Raw genomic sequence first — 16664 nt, forward strand, 5'->3', positions numbered from 1 at the left:
GAAAGGAAGAGCTTAATTTATACTGGAAATATCAGACGTAGTAATCGGGGCAGATCACCGTATTTAATTAAAGAGATCTTAATTTCCATAAATCCCGAAGAATCAGATTTTATAGATCTTCAAGATTTTCTTTAAATCCCTTAAATTTCGGAATTCAACCAAGGCAATGTCAAAAGTTAAGACGCGCCTTATTTTCTAAATTCAAACCTGACTACGTCAAAAGTTAAAAACAAATCTTTGTTTCTCATTTCATCCTTTTGTGAATAGCTTCATTCGCACTCTTCGAATAATCGAATTATTTTTATCCATATTACTCAATGATGATAAAACTCAAGTTATCAACTCATATTCGTCAGGAAAACATATTTATTGTTAGCTATGACGACCTCACTCAAATTTCGGGACGAAATTTCTTTAACGGGTAGGTACTGTGATGACCCGGGAATTTCCGACCAAATTTAAACATAATCTTATATGATTCGACTCGATAAGCAAAGTCTATTAAACCGAGTCTCATTATGTTTGAACTATTTCATGATAACATTTGACCTTTAACTATTTCCGACGATTCACGAACCTTTAATTATAACTAAGAATGTAAATATAAATAATTATATATAAAACTAATTATATTAGTATTAATGAACTATTAAGTAATTTTGTTATTATAAAAGATAACATTTAATAACTAACGATTTTCATTTTGAATATATATAGTATATTGTATATAAATGATTCAAACATATTTTACCAACGTTATCAAAATATTAAATGTACAATGTTATACTTTGTAGTTAATTGTTTAATATACATAATTAATCATCTACTCAACATTTAAAACATGATTTTATATATATGGTAGTATACATATATACATAAATATAACTATATATATATGATTTTATACATAATTATTATATTATGTATATGTAGAAATTTATAATATATCTATGATGAAATAATGTACTATTTTAATAAATACATATAATACTTACATATATAAAACATTTATATTTTTCATAATTACATACATAAGTATAATATAATTAGTATGTAAATAAATATTATAATATATTTATATTAAAATGCATAAATATATAATATTCATTATATGTTACAATACATATTACATAATTATTAAATATTACATAATAATAGATGATATTAATAAATTAAATTTAAATACAAATATAGTTGTTGTAGTAATGTTATTTGTATCGTCAAATATCAATATTTGTATTCATAATATCACTTTATATCATATAAAGATGAAATTGGATGTATATATTAGATTATTATTACTAATATTATTATTATCGATAAAATATTAATATTATCATAATTAGTATGGTATTATTATTATTATTATTATTATCATTTTTACAATTATTATTATCATTAATATTATATTTATCATTATTATTAATTTTATTAATATTATTAGATATTAATAGTATTGTTATTATATATTATTATTATTAATTAAAAAAAAAACAGTAGGGATCTATATTATACGCGTGACCTCTGTATCCTTTATCTCTATTATTATTATTTTTTTGTTTCTTTCCTGCTCCCAACTCGTGAACCTGTGTTGATATTTTCTCCATTTTTTATCAACCGATCTCTATTATTACAACATGATTATGTATAATTGCAAATCAAATAAAAAGGAAATCCAATGGGATTAAAGAGCACAGCGATATTTTTTTTCTTCTTCTCTGCACGCTCCAATTTTTTTTTCTCTTAATTCAATTTCGAATAAAGTTTCAAAATCTAAAAATGCAGAAAGGTTAGAAATCTTTCTTTGAATCTATCTGCAAAATCTCAACTCTCAAATCTTTATATCGATCTTGAATTTTGAAGTCAAAGTTTAGTTTAAAAAAAGTCAACAATTGTTCTTGAGACAAATTCGCGTTCGTGTATATGTTTCTGATCAAATTGACGATTCCAGTAGTTTTTATACATGTTTAGAAAACTATTTCGTGTTATAAACATTATCTATAATGTTATCTATTACGAAATCAATTTTTTTTTTGTTCCAAGAACCGACGCTGCAGTAGTCCTTTAGTATTTTTTTTTATTTTAGAACCCAAATTATTTTTTTTCTGTAATGTTTTGAAGCTTTAAAGGGAACCCCGATTTTGTTTTTTTTTTTTTGGTTATTGATGTTTTGTTGAATCCATGAGACTTGTGGAGAAGAAGAGAAATAGAAGAAAAACAGTTTATATATAAAATTTAAATTCGATATTAGTACAGAGAATCAGAATTGGTGGGATGGTCGAGAGTGTTTGCGTGTGAGCATGTGGTCACGAGATCGATTCCAGAGGACGGTAGTTTCTTTTTTTTTTTGAAACTCTTTTCATGTGAGGTAGTTTTCTTTTCTAATTTTATTATTGTTATTATATATTAATTATTATTAGTATTATTATTATTATTGTGATTGTTTTGATTGTTATTGTTATTGTTATTATTAGTATCATACTTGTTATCATATTTGAAAGTATTATAGACATTACTATTATTATTATGATAGGTATTAATAATATTATTATTAGTAATAAACTTATCATTTTAGTATTTTATCATCATTAGGATTATGATTATGATTATCATTATTATTATTATGAAGGAAATAAAAATATATTATTATCATCAATATTAGAATTTGTACCGGTTTATAAATAATAGTATCATCAGTACATTTACAATTAATAATATCATATTTATCAGTATCATCATTAATATTTACTAGTATTATTATGATTATCATTTATCATTTTATAAATATTAGAACCCTTATTATTAACATAAGTATGGTATTAGTATTAATATTATTTTAGAGTTATTATTATTAGTATCATTAACAGTTATCATTTTCATTTTTTTTGCTATTAGTATTATCATTACTAATAAAATTATTATTATTATTAGTAAATCATTATTATCTAAATTATTATTTTAACAAATAAATATTTTGTACACTATATATATACTTATGGTATATACTAGGATTGTATTAATAATTCACATAACAAACTAATAAAATTTCATAAATACAATACTAACCACAAATATATGTATATAAATATATTAATGTCACTATTTATATAAACGTAAATCATTATAGATATATATACATAAAATCGATATATATATATATAATATAATATAAGTATACGTTTTAAAATAAAGGTTAGAATAAATTCTACAAAACTATAATATATAAATAATACATATTAATAAATGAAATTTTGTAACTTACATTATACGTATTAATATATACACAATTGATATAGGTTCGTAAATCCGAGGCCAACCCTGCATTGTTCAATGACGTCATATGTATTTTTACTACAAAATACAGTATCGTGAGTTTCATTTGCCTTTTTACCCTTTATATTTTTGGGCTGAGAATACATGCGCAACTTTTATAACTGTTTTACGAAATTGACACAAGTACGTGAAACTACATTCTATGGTTGGATTATCGAAGTCGAATATGCCCCTTTTTATTAAGTCTGGTAATCTAAGAATTAGGGAACAGACACCCTAATTGACGCGAATCCTAAAGATAGATCTATCGGGCCCAACAAGCCCCATCCAAAGTACCGAATGTTTTAGTACTTTGAAATTTATATCATGTCCGAAGGAGGATCCCGGAATGATGGAGATATTCTTATATATGCATATTGTTAATGTCGGTTACCAGGTGTTCAATCCATATGAATGATATTTTTGTCTCTATACATGGGACGTATGTTTATGAGAAATGGAAATCTGAAATCTTGTGGTCTATTAAAATGATGGAAACGATTGTTTAAGTTAAACTAATGAACTCTCCAACCTTTTGGTTGACACTTTAAAGCATGTTTATTCTCAGGTACGAAAGAAATCTTCCGCTGTGTATTTGCTCATTTTATAGATATTACTTGGAGTCATTCATGGCATATTTCAAAAGACGTTGCATTCGAGTCGTCGAGTTCATCAAGATTATTATCAAGTCAATTATAGTTGGATATATTATGAAATGGTATGCATGCCTGTCAACTTTCGATGTAATGAAAGTTTGTCTTTTCAAAAACGAATGCAATGTTTGTAAAATGTATCATATAGAGGTCAAGTACCTCGCGATGTAATCAACTGTTGTGAATCGTTTATAATCGATATGGACTTCGTCCGGATGGATTAGGACGGGTCTTCACAGTAAGTACTGCCTGTTACGTGATAAATCGGTCACCATCAACTGCAATTGAGTTGAAATCGCCGATGGAGATGTGGACTGGAAAACTAGTTGATTATTCTGACCTTCATGTATTTGGAAGTCCTGTGTACGCAATGTACAATTCTCAAGAAACGACAAAGTTAGATCCAAAGTCCAGAAAGTGTTTGTTCTTGGGGCATGCTGATGGAGTTAAGCGGTATCGCTTGTGGGACCCCACTGCCCACAAAGTAGTCATCAGCGGAGATGTTGTTTTTACAGAAGACAAAGATCTTGAAGATGTTAGCACTTCAATAGAAACTATACCGATACAGGTGGGTAATGAATTTCATAAAGATTCTTCTGAAACAATATCAGAGCACGAGGAAAATCAAGTAGTCGTTAATGAAGCTCCAACGACTCGTACTTCTAATCGGGAACGGAAACGTCCAGGGTGGCACTCGGATTATATTATGGAAAGTAATGTTGCATATTGTCTTCTAACAGAGGAAGGAAAACCAACAACTCTTCGCGAGGCACTAAATCATTCAGATGCATCTTAGTGGATGACAGCAATGCAGGAAGAAATTGAAGCTCTTCATAAAAATCAAACATGGGAACTTGTGCCATTGCCGAAAGGTAGAAAACCTATTGGAAATAAACGGGTGTATAAGATCAAGCAAAACGGCGATGATCAAGTGAAGCGGTATCATGCAAGACTGGTGCTTAAAGGATATACTCAGAAAGAAGGTAAAGACTTTAATGAAATATTTTCTCCTGTGGTTCGACTTACAACAATTCGAGTAGTTCTAGCGATGTGTGCTACATTTAATTTGCATCTAGAGCAGCTAGATGTGAAAAATGCATTTATTCATGGAAATCTTGACGAAGAAATTTATATGCTTAAACCAGAAGGTTTTGAACTACAAGGAAAAAAGAACTTGGTTTGCAGGTTAAAGAAATCTCTGTATGGTCTCAAACAGGCGCCGAGATGTTGGTACAAGAGATTTGATTCTTTCATAATGAGCCTTGAATATAACAGACTCTATGCAGACCCTTGTGCATATTTCAAGAGGTATGGGGACAATGATTTTGTCATTTTGTTGTTATATGTAGACGACATGTTGGTTGCAAGCCCCAACAAAGATCATATCAATAAGCTGAAGGCTCAATTGGCTAGGGAGTTTGAAATGAAAGACTTGGGTGCCGCAAACAAGATTCTAGGGATGCAAATTCACTGAGACAGAGATAATAGGAAGATTTGGCTTTCTCAAAAGAATTATTTGAGGAAAATCTTGGAGCGTTTCAATATGCAAGATAGTAAGCCAATCTCAACCCCACTTCCTACTAATCTCAAGTTATCCTCCGTTATGTGTCCTAGCAGTGAAGACGAGAGGAAGAAGATGTCTCGAGTACCGTATGCATCAGTAGTGGGAAGTTTAATGTTCGCAATGATATGTACAAGACCAGACATTGCACATGCAGTGGGAGTAGTTAGTCGGTACAAGGCGAATCCTGGTAAAGAGCATTGGAATGCGTTAAAGAGGATCCTAAGATACATTAAGGGTACCTCGGATGTTGCATTGTGTTATGGGGAACCGGAATTAATTGTCAAAGGGTATGTTGATTCAGATTATGCAGGTGATATGGATAAAAGTAAATCCACCACCGCGTATATTTTTACACTTTGTGGTGAAACAGTAAGCTGGGTTTCAAAACTGCAGTCAGTTGTGGTGACATCAACAACAGAAGCAGAATATGTAGCAGCTACTCACGCTACGAAAGAGGCAGTATGGTTGAAGATGTTGTTGGAGGAACTCGGACACAAACAAAAGAATATCACTCTATTTTGTGACAACCAGAGTGCCTTGCATCTTGCAAGGAATCCAGCATTTCATTTAAAGACAAAGCATATACGAGTTCAGTATCACTTCATTCGTGAGAAAGTGGAAGAAGGAACCGTGGATGTGCAGAAAATTCATACTGATAATAATGTGGCTGATTTTCTAATAAAGTCAATCAACTGTGACAAGTTTATTTGGTGCCGTTCCTCATGCGGCCTAGCAGAGACGTAAGCAACATCATTGGCAAGGAAGGATTATCGTGTGAAGATTGATTTGGTTACAATCAAATCTTCAAGTGGGAGATTGTTGGACGGTGACATTTTTAACCACATGTTTGATGGCTCAATTCATATTCAATTAATTGTATGCTAAGAAGTAAAAGCTACTATGCTTTTAGTTGGCCACCTACCATCTTGCTTTGACCACATGTTTATTACGGTAGAACTATTACAAAGGAGACTTTGAAATATTTGCCTAACTCCACCAACCCCCATGTCTCAGCTAGTTTCTACTAGTATAAATATGAGACTTATGCAAGCTCTTTAAGCATCCCAAAACACATTCTACATTGTATACTAAAAGAGTTAAATAGAGAGTTAGTGAGTATTAATCTCCTAATTATAAATATTAGTGCTTATCCTTGTAATTAGAGAGAAATGTAATTCCTATTATTCTTATTAGTGAAGTGTTTCTTTCCTTGCTTGTGATTTTTACCCTTTTGGGGTTTTTCACGTTAAATCTCGGTGTCCTATTATTGTCGTTATTTCAATTATTACTAGCGGTTTGCTATAATTCGGTGTCGCTTTTCTCAACAAACACCTCATATAACCCTCTTGATATAAAAGCATCCATCTTCAACAAATATGAACGAACAATTCTTCTATAATGCACAAACCTAAAGAAACCGAGAATGATATTGCGATGATAAATGTATATGATTCAAGTAAAATCAGTTATCACAATCATAGCATTTTAAAAAGTAAAACATTTTATTTAATTTAAAACGGGGAGTAATAGATAACGATAACTCCGAGAGGAAACATGATCCGTTTTAGGCCACGGGACGGGGCAAATAGCCCAAAAAGGTAACGTAAGCTATAAAATTTTTCAATAAAGGTAACATAAATAATTTCGTGCTAAAAAAGGAGTATAAATTTAAAAATGATGCAATTAGAGGAGTTTTAACCTGGAAACCTGAATTGTTGTTGAGTCAGCAAGTTGATCCAACATGGCAATTCATTTAATTTAGAAAATTAAGCTCCTTTATCTTCTTCAACCCACAAATTTCGTTGCCTGAGCTTTTAGATTCAGAATCACAAACCCACCAAAAGTTAAGAAACCCAAATTAAAACTCAAGGTTGAATAATAGAAATCAAAATTCAAATCTCAAGTTTAGAAGAATATCAAATACACACAAACTGCAAATGATACCAAATTTTTCACTGAAGAATTATTTGCATTACCAAATTCAATTCAAAAATTAAATTAATCGTGACTGGCACAAACAGATCTGAATCTCTCACACGGACAGATCTGAATCTTTTTTTAATTTGCAAACGACGGTGGTTACAGTGGCAATTCCCGGCGACACGCTACGGTTTTCGTACATCAATCGTGACTGGCAGATTCCGACCTTAATGCTTTGTTTTTATTTAATGTTGTATATTGTAGTCGGAGTTTTATCGCCGAAATCAAGATCGGAAGCGTGCAATTTGTATTTAAGTTTGACTAAGAAATTACTCCAATGTTTAGTTTAATGTTGTAGTAGGAGTTTTATTTAGCATTTAGCTTGACTAAGATGTTCACCGACGATAGAGTTTTTCATCATGTAAGAAGAAGATTTCTCACGGGTAAGGTGGTGGTGGTTACTTGGTGGTTGTAATTGACGATGCCATCTAGTCTCCAACATCACAAAACAAAGTAAATTAAATTATTTTTTATAAAAAATGCCACATAATGTGTCCACCTAAGCATGATAACCAGTAACCTTCTTAGAAGGTAATCCAATCCTCTAATTGCATCCTTTTTGAGTTTATACTCCTTTTTTAGCACAAAATTATTAATGTTACCTTTATTAAAAAATTTAGTAACTTATGTTACCTTTTTGGTATGCCCTATCCATTTATGGGCGGGTATGTATCACCGGGTCACGGTTTGTTAAGCCCGATTGATAATTTGAATCCATCCATCTGACGTGTCATTTAACGAGGAGCAAACCCTAATAAACTCAATAACCCAAACACTACTCTCCTCTATATAACACGCACCGCCGACCTCCATACCCTAAAACATAGCACACATATCTCAACGTCTGTTTCTTCATTCTTATAAACCCTAATTTCACAATCTCTTAATTATCCGCTTAATTTAATTTCATGTAAGCACTTTTTTTTTTTCAAATATAATTTCCATACCTTTATGTTTTTTATGATTGCGATTGTTAATAATTTGTATACTGATACTGATTTTATAACAATTGTAGATTGTTGATTTGAAGAAAAATGTCAGACGATGAAAGAGGGGAAGAGAAGGAACTTGATCTTTCATCTCCGGAAGTTGTAACTAAATATAAATCTGCAGCTGAGATTGTTAACAGTTACTAATATTTACTCTCTTTTATTTATTATGTTTTTTATTATTATTATCCTATATATCATTTGGAGAATTGAAATCACTGTTGGTATTAGTACATTTGTCAAAGACTCGTTAGCTTACAAATTTCAGAAATTTGTAATTTGTAAATGTGAATAGAAAGTAACGCTTTTATTTGATTTTTCATATATAAAATCGTAAACAAAAAGATGTGTATTTTTTTTATTCACCGTTTCTGCTCAATAACTTTTGAAGAAAACTAAATGTATTACTGCCAATTCATTCTTTTTTTATAAATATAAAGTCGGTTATATTATACGGAGTATCTATATGTATTTATTATGTATATATGCATTTCATTGTCTATCTATTTCAAGTTGTTATTTTCCTTTTTAATGATTTTTTCTGTTTAAATTATAATTGGAGATATAAGCCTTTTAGTTTGTGCTAAAATTGATTGAATCTGCATATTGTTACGTCAAACGCATGCTACACATTCTATAGAACTTTGACTGTAGGGTTTGCTTTTGCTGCTACACGTTCATTTGTATCGACTTGTTTGAATTCTGAATTTGGTTTTTTTTTTTGGGTGCAAAATATATATTTTTCTTAGAATCTATATACTTGTGGTAACCATTTAAAATTTTGACGATACAGAGGCCTTGCAGTTGGTCTTGTCTGAATGCAAGCCGAATGTCAAGATAGTTGATATTTGTGAGAAGGGAGATTCATATATAAGAGAGTAAGTTTTTAATTTATTACATGAGCACAATCATCTATCTATTTCCTGTTGCCAGGTGTGATGTTCTGTAATCTTATAAATACAGGCAAACCGGGAGTATGTACAAGAATGTTAAAAAGAAGATTGAAAGAGGTGTTGCATTTCCCACATGTTTGTCTGTGAACAACACAGTCTGCCATTACTCGCCACTAGCCAGTGATGAGACTGTATTAAAAGAAGGTGACATTTTGAAAATGTAAGTGTAATTTTACCTACTTATGTTTTGATTATCTGCTGCATGATTTTGTGTATAAGTTTAAATGTGTGGAGGTTAATAAAATGATTGGTCTGGTTGGTTTCAGTGACATGGGGTGCCACATAGATGGTTTCATTGCTGTGGTAGCCCACACTCATGTTCTTCAGCAAGGGCCTGTAACTGGTAGAGCCGCTGATGTCATCACCGCTGCAAATACGGCTGCTGAAGTTGCATTAAGACTTGTGAAGCCTGGAAAGAAGGTGAGCTGAGCTGTTAAATAGTATCTATACTTGTTAAATATGTTAATTATTCTGTTAAGTAAGTAGCTTATAGTTGCAAAAACAAATTGAATATTGTTATTTGTATTTTATGGTAGAGGCAACTTTGCCGAGGTGATCATTTGCATGTTGATTTCCTCTTTTTCCCTGTTGCCTATATTGAGTTGGCTTTATCTTGGGTTTTTATGTGCAACTAATCTATTGGTTGCTCATTGACCTTGTGAGCGTATATCTGTTTTTCTAAAACATGCATAAATTTTTTGTTATCAGAATTGTTGAAATGAAGCTCCAACTCAAACCTTTTTTTAACTTAAATTGTTAAATGTATACTTCATCTCATTTATATGCTAGGCAACTTTGCCGAGGTGATCACAATTGATTTTCCTCTTTTTCCCTGTTGCCTATATTAACTTTGGTTTGATTTTGGGCCTTTTACAGCTAACAACTCAAATGGTTGACTGTACGCTTATTTAGCCTATATTTCCAACATGTGTGTTCTTGTTTGTTTATGTTGTATCATTTTAATTTAATTCATATTTTATTTTGACAAAAACTCCCCGTGTTTTTATTATTTGGATGCTTTATTTAGTTCGGTGAAGCATGATCTTTCTAAATGATGATGATATATTTATTTGCTATGGAGTTACTCCTATGATGCTTATAATAGTCATAGTTACACTGATAGAAGTTCATGTCCATTTTATATTTTGTTGACTGTTGGTTCTAACAAAATAGTCCCGTTCTGCATATTTGACACATCACAATTCCAGTGTTCATTTTATAATCTCTTGTTACAATACATGTTTAAAATACACATTGATCCGAGACTTGTTTCTAAATGATGAATACTTATCAAAAGCTATGGGAGAATATTTCAAGTGTTGCTTTTGTCATAGTTACTCTGATAGATTTTTTTTGAACAACCACTAATGTTTGCATCTGGTTTGTCATTTTGATTCAGTATTTGTTACTTCAATATATTTTTAATAGTGTTTAATTGTTTTTTAATTGATTCAGAACCACGAGGTGACAGAAGCCATTCAAAAGGTTGCTGCTGCATACGATTGCAAAATTGTCGAAGGTGTTCTCAGCCATCAATTGAAACAATTTGTGATTGATGGTAATAAAGTTGTTTTGAGCGTTGCAAATCCTGAAACCAGAGTCGATGAGGCTGAGTTTGAAGAAAATGAAGTGTATGCAATCAACATTGTTGCGAGCACAGGAGATGGCAAAGTGATTACTTGTTTAATCTTTTTAAGGTGATTACTCGTTTCTTATTGGATGTTTTTGTTGATGTTTAATTGTTTATGCAGCCACGATTGTTAGATGAAAAACAGACGACAGTTTATAAAAGAGCAGTTGACCAGAGTTATCAATTGAAAATGAAAGCATCTCGGTTTATATACAGTGAAATAAGTCAAAATTTCCCAATCATGCCGTTCTCAGCTAGGTATGGTTTTGTTTGTTGGTTATGTTTTTTTTTATTAACTATAAACTATAGATGTTCGATGTGAATAAGGTGTGCTGGTGACAGGGCTTTAGAAGAGAAACGTGCTCGGTTAGGATTGGTTGAATGTGTTAACCATGATCTTTTGCAACCATACCCCGTTCTTCATGAAAAGCCCGGTAACAGTTATGCTACTCTTCTGTCCAATACTATGAAGTCAAATGTCAACTGGAGAGAGATAAATATATTTTCATTATATTTGATGGAAATTTTGCGTTTATTAAAATTCATTTTATATGTTGTTGACAGGTGATTATGTTGCACATATAAAGTTCACTGTTCTTCTGATGCCAAACGGGTCTGATCGCATAACCTCTCATGCACTTCAAGAGTTGCAACTGACCAAAGCAGTCGATGACCCAGAAATCAAAGCATGGCTGTCTCTACCTGTAAAGACGAAAAAGAAAGGTGGTGGAAAGAAGAAGAAAGGTGGGTTTAATATATGAGTTGGCACTCGGTGCCATTTCGTGTTTTAATCTTTGACAATATGACGGTATATATGACAATATGACATTGACATTGTTTTGTTAAAGCAGTATATGTGACAATATGACATTGACATTGTTTTGTTAATTTCAGGAAAGCGTCTTGAAAAAGGTGAAGGTGAGGCTGAGCCAATGGAAGAAGAAACATTAAATGGTAGTGCTCAAGGATGATGATGAGTAAAGTGGACATTTTAGTATGTAGTTTGATGATAGAATGCTCAAATCCAGTTTTGGTGTCTACCCTTGTATTGGAGTCTTTGAAAGATGTTTTTATGAGTATGTACACATGGTTAACTTTATCCTTATACTTTTGTTTTATAAATGGGAGTGCTCACTTCAGGACCTTCATTAAACTGATTGCTGCATCCATGATTTTCCAACTTCACGGGAACTAGATTTCTGTATCCTAACTTTCGGCGAGATATGTGCTTTGAGTGTACCTCTCGAAGCATTATCACTGCTATTTTTGTTTCTGTTTTCTACATTTCGATTACATGGTTTGCTCAAGTCTGTCTTAAAACACGATAGTCATATAAAGTACCAGGGTAACCGGCATTTCTTGGATCAATCTTTTGTTCCATTATTCTTATATCACGAAAGCCTACAATCACGTTTTTTCCTTTTTGAAAGAATCAGTAAAACGGGCAGCTTGAGTTATTTGTAGTTATTTGTAGAGGCATTTTGGTAAACATTTAGTGTTTGTTGGGTTTTTTGAATAGTTGCACATAAAAACCCAAGATAAAGCCAACTCGCTGTAGGCAACAGGGAAAAAAAGGAAATCAATATGCAAATGATCACCTCGGCAAAGTTGCCTCTACAGACACTAAATGTTTGTCAGAAAGACAATTTCTGATCAACTGATACTCTTCTAAAAAACAAGAAAAATAACAACATTCACTTTGTATATTGCAACCATAAGCTACATATATATAACAGAAACACCAAATAATATATTACTAGTAAAGATTAAACAGCTCAGCTCACCTTCTTTCCAGGCTTTACAAGTCTTAATGCAACTTCAGCAGCAGTATTTGCAGCTGTGATGACATCAGCAGCTCTACCAGTTATAGGCTCTTGCTGAAGAACATGAGTGTGGGCCACCACAGCAATGAAACCATCTATGTGGCACCCCATGTCGCTGAAAACCAACCATATCAGTCATTTAAACTTATACCCAAAATCCTCCAACAATTTACCAAAACATAAGTAGCTAAAATTACACTTACATTTTCAAAAAGTCACCTTCTTTTAATAGTCTCATCACTTGCAAGTGGTGAGTAATGGTAGACTGTGTTGTTCACAGACAAACATGTAGGAAATGCAACACCCCTTTCAATCTTCTTTTTAACATTTTGAAAGAATCAAACAAATGCAGGATAACAAAAAATGAGAAATCATTGTAAAAATTAATGTAATATTTAACAACAATGCAACCTAATTTTTATGACATTTTGTACTAAATTTACTCAAAATCATATGCATCGTGATACAAGGACACAAATTTACCTCAAATCCAAATTTCTCAAATATAAGTATTGGCAACAGCTTTTACAAATTGGAATGATAGTGGCACAAGTGCAACCAAAAGGTCAATGGTGTTATGACTCGTATGCAGTAACCTTTTACTCAAACCTGAAAAGTAAATAAGTTGACCCTCACATTTTTAAAAAGGACATGAAGGACCACACTGTTCACATCGTTGTTGTGCATCTTCAAGAACCAAAACCACAAACCATCGAAAAATAAATAAATAAATTAAAATAAAAAATCAGCCACAAAAATCTGTAAATCCGCCTTGGTAAAGCAGCCTTGTGGAGCAATCACAACCAAAAACCTTGTATACACACAGTCGAGCACCATAATTAAAGGGAGATGATTCTCACACACTGTTTTTTGATCCTCACACACCCTTTTACCCTATTATTAGGGAGGTATTCAAGTAAATTGGTGTGTGAGGATCAAAAAACAGTGTGTGAGAATCATCTCCCATAATTAAAAGAGATAAAATATCATTATTATGACCATTTATCAAAATCTTCAAATTAACATAAATGTCACCCAAAATCTAAAAGCATGAAGAAACGTATGATGAGTATTAAATACTGAAATGTAAAAACATGTAACATCTGTTACAAATTAACTTGTAGTGATAACAACTAATAACCCTTCGAATTCTTATACTGTACCCTAACGTTTACATTAAAAAGCTAATTATGGACAATATATAATAAAATCATGAACTGTTGGTACTATTTTCCGTATAGCGGGTGAAAGGTACCAGTACAGTACAATAGCAGCCTAGCGTTGAGCAATATGTTGTAGACTGATGTTTGCCCTCGGGAAGTAATCCCTGCAGACCCGGAACACGGATGAGAAATCCGTGGGGTGGCCTTAATCAGTCTTGGGATCAATCTGGAATTGATCCGTGTAGCGTTCTGTTGCTAAGCGGTTAATGCTTTAGAATGAGAAAGAACTGTGTGAGAGATAAAGTGTACTTCTCTCTGACTGAAGTTCAGTGAAGTTCAGATGATCAATGCAGTGACCCACGGGGTCTATTTATAGGCGTAGAATGTCCGAAATTCTCGGGATACACATGTCAAACGCTGATTAATTTTCTTATGCGAAATATCCGGAACCGACTTTGGCGTCGCTGACGTGGCTGCGTGCCGCTCACGCGCCTAATAAAAGGGCTTAAGCTTAAGCATAGAAGCTGCCTGCAGGGCTTACGCATGACGCTGGGCGGTCTGCTGGGCTTACGCATGACGCTGGGCGGTCTGCTGAACGCTGGACGGATAATGATAAAAACTGCCAAATATTGCTATCTTTTATGCTTTTTGATCCATTGTGTTGTACAAAAACGATGTTTTTATGCGAACACATGAGAAGTAAATTACCAAATGTCACATGAGAAGTAAATTACCAAATGTATATGCAGATAGATACATGGATCTCTCAGGCACACTAACGTTCCCATTCTTGTAAATCACTTGTCACCAAAACAGTATTTGAGGCAACAGTCTGCAATGAGGCAATTATAAATTATCACTATATTCATCACCAAAACACTGTAAATCAGCGGTAAGCAGAGGCAAATGTAAAGGCTGCAATCAGGCACACATACGGGCTGTGAGAGTCCATTCTTGTAGACGATTTTTATTTTTCCAAGAACTGTAAAATCCAGATAAATAAAAATTAAGTTACTTGTATGGGAAAAAAATACACGGACATACTAAAAGCGTCTAACCTCTTAGTAACAGAATGTTGTCTTTCCGGATACATGGATATAGGTCCTATAACAACAAATAGAATCTAAGATAAAAAAAATCTCACCATCTGGTTTTTAATTGCTTTATTTTTCCATCACCACAATAAGCAAATAAATATTTAAATAAATAAAAAAATTACCAAATAAACATCAAGTTGGCCCTCTCATTCGCTACCTCTACAATAATAAGTTTTCAAAATCAAATGCAAGAATAGTTTTCATCTACATATCAAGACTTACCAATTTCACCTTCCCATTGGATATGCAATGTGAAACACCCAATTTTTTTAAAAAAAAATAAAAAAAAAAAATCCCTCGCGTTTGGCGAGGATACCCTCGCGTTACGCGACAACCAAATTCAAACACGGCATAACAAACTCAAACGCGAAATACCGACTTCCAAATTCCCTTACTAGTTTCTCGCGTTCTAGCCCCATGGCACGCGTTCCAAATCTTACCCCGCATTCTGCAAGAATCGTGAGAAACTACCTGCAGACTTTTGACCAATTTGACACTTGACCCATTTCGACTTCGCAACATCAAATTATAATTTTCAGACTTCTGAAAACAAGAAAATGAACCAAAAATTATATGACAACTTATACACTGCTACTAAACTTCAATTCGTCGTACACGTGAACTTTTAACCTAAAAACATGATGTCAATAAAACGTCATCACAACCCCTTTTAAATTATCAACATACTTTTACAAAAAAATAATAATTGCACAATAAAACATAACTATTTTAACTATAATGTTGACAACTTTCACATGGACCAAAAATCAGACATATACACAAGTGACTCAACAAATCGACACCACAACAAGACTGTCAAACATGCAACCTTCCAAAAATAAAAAAGGCGAATTACACAAGCGGCCAATCATCTCGGCAATTAGAGAGAGCTTAGGAAATCCACATACCAACAAGCTAGTACAACCTTCTCCAGTTTGCTATCACCTATCAATTAGTAGAAAAGTACATCAACACAATAAATTCTAAAGACTCTAATACGACTCTTACATATCACTTGTCAACTAATGTGTTGACTTGTCTCATGCATCATAACTTTACAAGTTACATTTTCTTTACATCTCAAGCCACCAACACTCAGGGAACTAAATCTCACTTTTAGTTCTTTCATCCCTTTATGAGCACTTCAAATACTTCAACATTTTTAACAAGATTTCTATCATGAATAATTTACTTAATCTCACAAATTTGTCTTTCACTACCAAAATCACCAACTTAGCTCAATTTCAAAATTTTGGTGGATTTAAGTTTATTACTCAACCGCTAACACTTTGAAAACTCATCAATTACACATACCTTCAATAAAATCTTTCATCTATGAACTACTAAATACTCTTACAAGAACTACAATCATTATCAACAACCAAGAGAACCCATATCCTTTTGGTTCATTTAATCTCATTTTTACCAAATCTACATAAATCGTAATTAAAATGAACAAGGGTTTGAGTTCTTACCACAAATATGAAAATGAAGAAGATG

The 16664-nt window shown here is 32.5% G+C and overlaps 1 protein-coding gene across 1 annotated transcript; it reads left to right on the top strand.

Moving 5' to 3' along the window:
• Window positions 1-8276: 8276 nt before the first annotated feature.
• On the top strand, window positions 8277-12228 carry LOC139882460 (ERBB-3 BINDING PROTEIN 1-like). The gene is made up of 10 exons (XM_071866777.1): window positions 8277-8419; window positions 8525-8637; window positions 9292-9376; window positions 9462-9611; window positions 9718-9871; window positions 10907-11122; window positions 11203-11339; window positions 11424-11515; window positions 11646-11825; window positions 11976-12228. Exons 2-10 carry the CDS (start codon window positions 8544-8546, stop codon window positions 12050-12052), a joined length of 1185 nt encoding a protein of 394 aa, XP_071722878.1. The 5' UTR covers window positions 8277-8419; window positions 8525-8543; the 3' UTR covers window positions 12053-12228.
• Window positions 12229-16664: the final 4436 nt, after the last annotated feature.

This window comes from Rutidosis leptorrhynchoides, chromosome 1 (genome assembly GCF_046630445.1).
Source record: "Rutidosis leptorrhynchoides isolate AG116_Rl617_1_P2 chromosome 1, CSIRO_AGI_Rlap_v1, whole genome shotgun sequence".
NCBI classification, from domain to species: Eukaryota; Viridiplantae; Streptophyta; class Magnoliopsida; order Asterales; family Asteraceae; genus Rutidosis; species Rutidosis leptorrhynchoides.